The sequence below is a fragment of the Trichechus manatus genome, unplaced genomic scaffold, assembly GCF_000243295.1.
Source record: "Trichechus manatus latirostris isolate Lorelei unplaced genomic scaffold, TriManLat1.0 scaffold00027, whole genome shotgun sequence".
In the NCBI taxonomy this organism is placed as follows: Eukaryota; Metazoa; Chordata; class Mammalia; order Sirenia; family Trichechidae; genus Trichechus; species Trichechus manatus.
The window spans coordinates 21,272,700-21,277,159 of record NW_004443963.1 but is presented as its reverse complement, the minus strand read 5'-3'; the positions used below and the strand labels follow the sequence as shown (position 1 = coordinate 21,277,159).

General features: G+C 34.9%; 1 protein-coding gene across 1 annotated transcript; it reads right to left on the bottom strand.

Annotated features, from left to right (window-relative positions):
- Nucleotides 1–3,124: 3,124 nt before the first annotated feature.
- LOC101360398 (olfactory receptor 6C76-like) lies at nucleotides 3,125–4,093 on the bottom strand. Its single transcript, XM_004373925.2, has one exon. The coding sequence runs from the start codon at nucleotides 4,061–4,063 to the stop codon at nucleotides 3,125–3,127; it is 939 nt and encodes a 312-aa protein (XP_004373982.1). The 5' UTR covers nucleotides 4,064–4,093.
- Nucleotides 4,094–4,460: the final 367 nt, after the last annotated feature.

The following is a 4,460-nucleotide window of genomic DNA, read 5'->3' as shown; positions in this document are numbered from 1 at the left end:
TCTATGAGGGCCATGAAAATTTTTATGATTACCCTGAAAAACACTCCTATCTCCTGTAGTTGGAGGGTCCCGATTTCTGAACACCCAGTCCAAAGTCTAATCTTACGTATGATAGAATAAGAATGCAAATTGAATTCCTGAACTTTTAGTTTTCTTTCATTAAAGTTAGGGCATTGATTTGGAAGTAACGGGATATTGAACATTTAGATGAACATGTAGACATATTCTGATAAAGCTATGGCCTCAAACCCCTAAATTCCATCTTGCATTCTTTGCCACTTTTTATAACAATAGTGATATATTCTTGTAGGGAACCGAAGCATTATTGAAGAGCTGTGTTGTTTTTATTTTTTGCAGGCCAGAAATTACAGTGTAAACTACTACCACTGAACTGGGATCCCTAAATACAGTAGAGATGATGGGAACCTGAAGTTGCAGAGGACAAATGGCAACAAAGAACTGCCAAAGACCAGGTGGCTATGGCTATTGTAATCAACAGCAGAGCCGAAGTAGTAAGCATAATTAGAGATCTCTGGCATTGTCTAGTTCATTATAGGGTTCATACTACTAAAACAAATAGCTAGCTTACTAAACTCTGTTTTAATCCGTACATGCAGAAACAGTCTAGGTATAGTGAACTAGTGTTTTGAGTCACCAAGAGGCATGGCCGCTCAATTTATTTCCATACTTGAATTGGTTCATAGACCTAGAGCCCTTGAAAGAAGAGAGAAGAGCCCAGGTCTTCTTGAGTAATGATGCTACTACACTGCCGAAAAGTTGTACTGTTAATATTCTCACTATCCCTCCCTAAAGGGACCTGACGTCATTTACTGGGTGAACGTGCATTGGGAAAGAGAAAATAATCAGATTTTTCAAGGATAACTAGACACTGGTTCTGAACTGACCTTAATTCCCAAAGACCCAAAACATTACTGTGGTCTATCAATCAGAACTTGGCCTTATAGAATTTAGGTAATCAGTTGAGTTTTGGCTCAAGTCAATCTCACTGTGGATATAGTTTGACTCTTTGAATGCAGTCAGAAGCATGGATAATTTAATCAAATGTGTAAATGGCAATTAGGAGATAATTGAATATGTACTGTAAATGGGAATGATAACCATGTCATTCACTTTCTATCTAATTTTTCCTAAGCTAGTTTTTATTATTAAATATTTATTATGAAAATTTATAAACATACACTGTAGAGAGAAGTATATAATGAATACCCATGAACACATCATTTCATTTTTGACTATTTTAAATATTATGCCATTGTTATTTAGTGTACAACTCCCCCAATATTTTTGGAGCACAGTTTAAAAAAAATACTAGATATCATATCATCTTACTCCTAAATACTGCATTATTTAACTCTAACAGGTAAGGAATATAAAAACATGACTCCTAGAACATTGTCATACTTTATAAATTTTAACATTACTCAATCATTTAAAAATGCTGCTTTGCATTTTCTTTTTTAAATTAGTAATAGTCCAAAGTCTACACACAGCACTTGATAAATACGTCTCCTAAGAGATTTTTAAAAATCTAGACTAGTGCCTCCTAATGCTTCCCCCTTTTTTTCTCCCATGCTTTTTGTTTGTTGAAGTAATTGGTTGTTTGAATATAGAATTTACCACATTCTGGACTGGATAGTTTGAATCCTCATTTAACATGTTAATTTATTCCCTGTATTTTCTGTAAGATGGCAGTTAGTTAAACACATTTGCTGAAATTCAGGTTGTTTAAGGGGTAGCAAGAACACAGATGGTATTGTATGCTTCCTATTGCAGTGTGTTGGGTGGCTTATGATAACCTGGATTTACCACTTTACATGATATTAAAATTGATTGGTATTTTAGGTATTGACCTGATTTATGCATTAAAAAATTAATTGTAAACTTTTCGCTGAGTGGCGGCAATCAATAATTATTGCCTATTTCCCATGTTTTATTAAAGAATGTAACATTTCAATGTTTTGATTCTTTTTTTCTAGCATTTACTAATTGTGGGACTTTTTTGAAGAATTTTCCTTCATCAACTATTTAGTCACTCAGATATGCTGTCTGTTTGTTTTGTTACTTTTATTTATCACTTTTATTTATCCAGGAAACTCTAAAGGTGAACAAATGTGGTTTTGGAATTATAATGAACCTCATTTTTTTTTTAAATCATTGGCAATTGAGAGTTCCTTGAGTCGATTCCTGTGTCCTTTAACATGATACCATTGATCTTTGATAGTTTTCTTATTTTAGGTATGACAACATATTCCAAGTTCATTATTATGGAATCAACCATTTCTTTAAGAAGTCCTGGTCTCTTTTATCCTTATTAAGATTTCATAGAAAGTCAAATATTATAATAATAATTAAATATACTGCACATAATCCATAGTCTCAAAGAACTGATATATTAAGTAGATTAAAATTAGATTTCAAATATTAGCTACATTTCATTGAAAGAAGAGGAGAGGAAGGAGTCAGATTTGAATATACTTATAATGGACAATGACTAAGGAAGACTGAACAAGAATAGATGCCTTTGAATTGTGGTGTTGACAGAAAATATTGAATATTCCATGACATGCCAAAAGAATGAACAAATCTGTCTTAGAAGAAATACATCCACAATGCTCTTTAGAAGCAAGGATGGCGGGACTTCGTCTCACATGCTTTGGACATGTTATCAGGAAGAATCAGTCCCTGGAGAAAGACATCATGTCGGTAAAGTAAAAGGTCAGCAAAAAACAGGAAGAGCCTCAACGAGATAGATTGACACAGTGGCTGTAACAATGGGCTCAAGCATAACAATGATTGTGAAGATGGTGCAAGACCCAGCAGTGTTTCTGTCTGTTGTACATGGGGTCGCTATGAGTCAGAACTGACTTGACAGCACATAACAGCAACAACATAATGGAACAGAAAAATAGAGTTCTGTCATTTGAAAGGGGAGAAGTGTTTTAAGAAGATAGCTATGTAAGGTCATGAAGCTTCAGATAGAAGTTAAAGGAAAAATATGAATATATATTAGATAGTGTAATAGGAAAATTCGGACCCAATCCAGATACTTTTTTTGGGTACATTTCCCTAATAATACATTTCTGTTGAATACCTCATCATGATTCTACTTCTTAGATAAAGACAGAACTCTTTGCAGCAAGTTCTTAAATGCTTGTTTCACTTGCTGGTTCCTTAGAGTGTAAATGAAGGGGTTCAAAAGTGGAGCAACTGATGTATTGACCACTGAAACGCCCTTCATTAAAGATATTCTCTGTTTGGCTGAAGGTTTAATGTACATAAAGATGCAGCTGCCATATGAGAGGGAGATGACAATCATGTGGGAGGAACAAGTGGAAAAAGCCTTTTTTCTCTGGTTGGCAGAAGGAATTTTTAAAATTGTTAGGGCAATATACGTATATGATAGAATCACTAATACCAAGGTGACCAGGAGTGTCACTAAAGCTAAAATGAAACTCATCATTTCCAGCAAATGTGTATCTGTGCAGGAGATTTGCAGAAGAGGAGCTGTGTCACAGTAGAAGTGGTCAATGATATTGGAATCGCAGAAATCCAGGTCTAAGCCTAAGACAAGTCCTGGAAAAATGATGAGGAAACCAGCCATCCAAGAGCTGAGGACCAGCTGGATACAGATTTTACTGTTCATGATGGTTGTATAATGCAGAGGCTTACAGATGGCAACATAACGATCATAGGACATGATGGCCAGTAGATAGAATTCAGATGCACCAAGAAGGAAGGCAAAAAATAACTGAGCTGCACAACAGTTATATGAAATGGTTTTGTCTCCAGTTGCCATGGTAACAAGCAATTTGGGGATGCAGACTGTTGTATAAGATATTTCTAGGAAGGAAAAGTTTCGAAGAAAAAAATACATAGGTGTCTTGAGATGAGAATCCAGCAAGGTAAGGGTAATGATAATCAGATTTCCAGAGATGCTTAGCAAGTAGGTGAGAAGGAGGAAGACAAATAGTACAATTTTCAATTGTGGGTCCTCTGTCAATCCTACTAGGATAAATACTGTCACAGTTGTATCGTTTTGCATTGCTGACTCCTGATCTGCTCCTGCTCTGGTAAAAATATTAAGAGAAAAAAATCATGTCAAGGTACCAGTGGTTAAATGTGAAAGCAACAATGTCAAAATACTAATAATCACTATTGATGATATATACTAATGGGATACTTTTTTGAAATGATTAATGTAACACAAAACTCTAGCAAAAGTTATTGGTTTGCATACACTGGGAAAATAAATGTTTTCCACAATTTGCTGAAATAAAAAAAAGGATGTCATAAAAATTGACTCTATATTCTGATGTAGTTATATTTTTAGTAATGAAGTGAAGAGGTGAACATGCATGTAAAAACAGTCTTCCTCTTTTCTCAAGATCTAAAGGCTGAAATGTTACGTTGTTTACACTCAGCCTGGCCACTGACCCTTT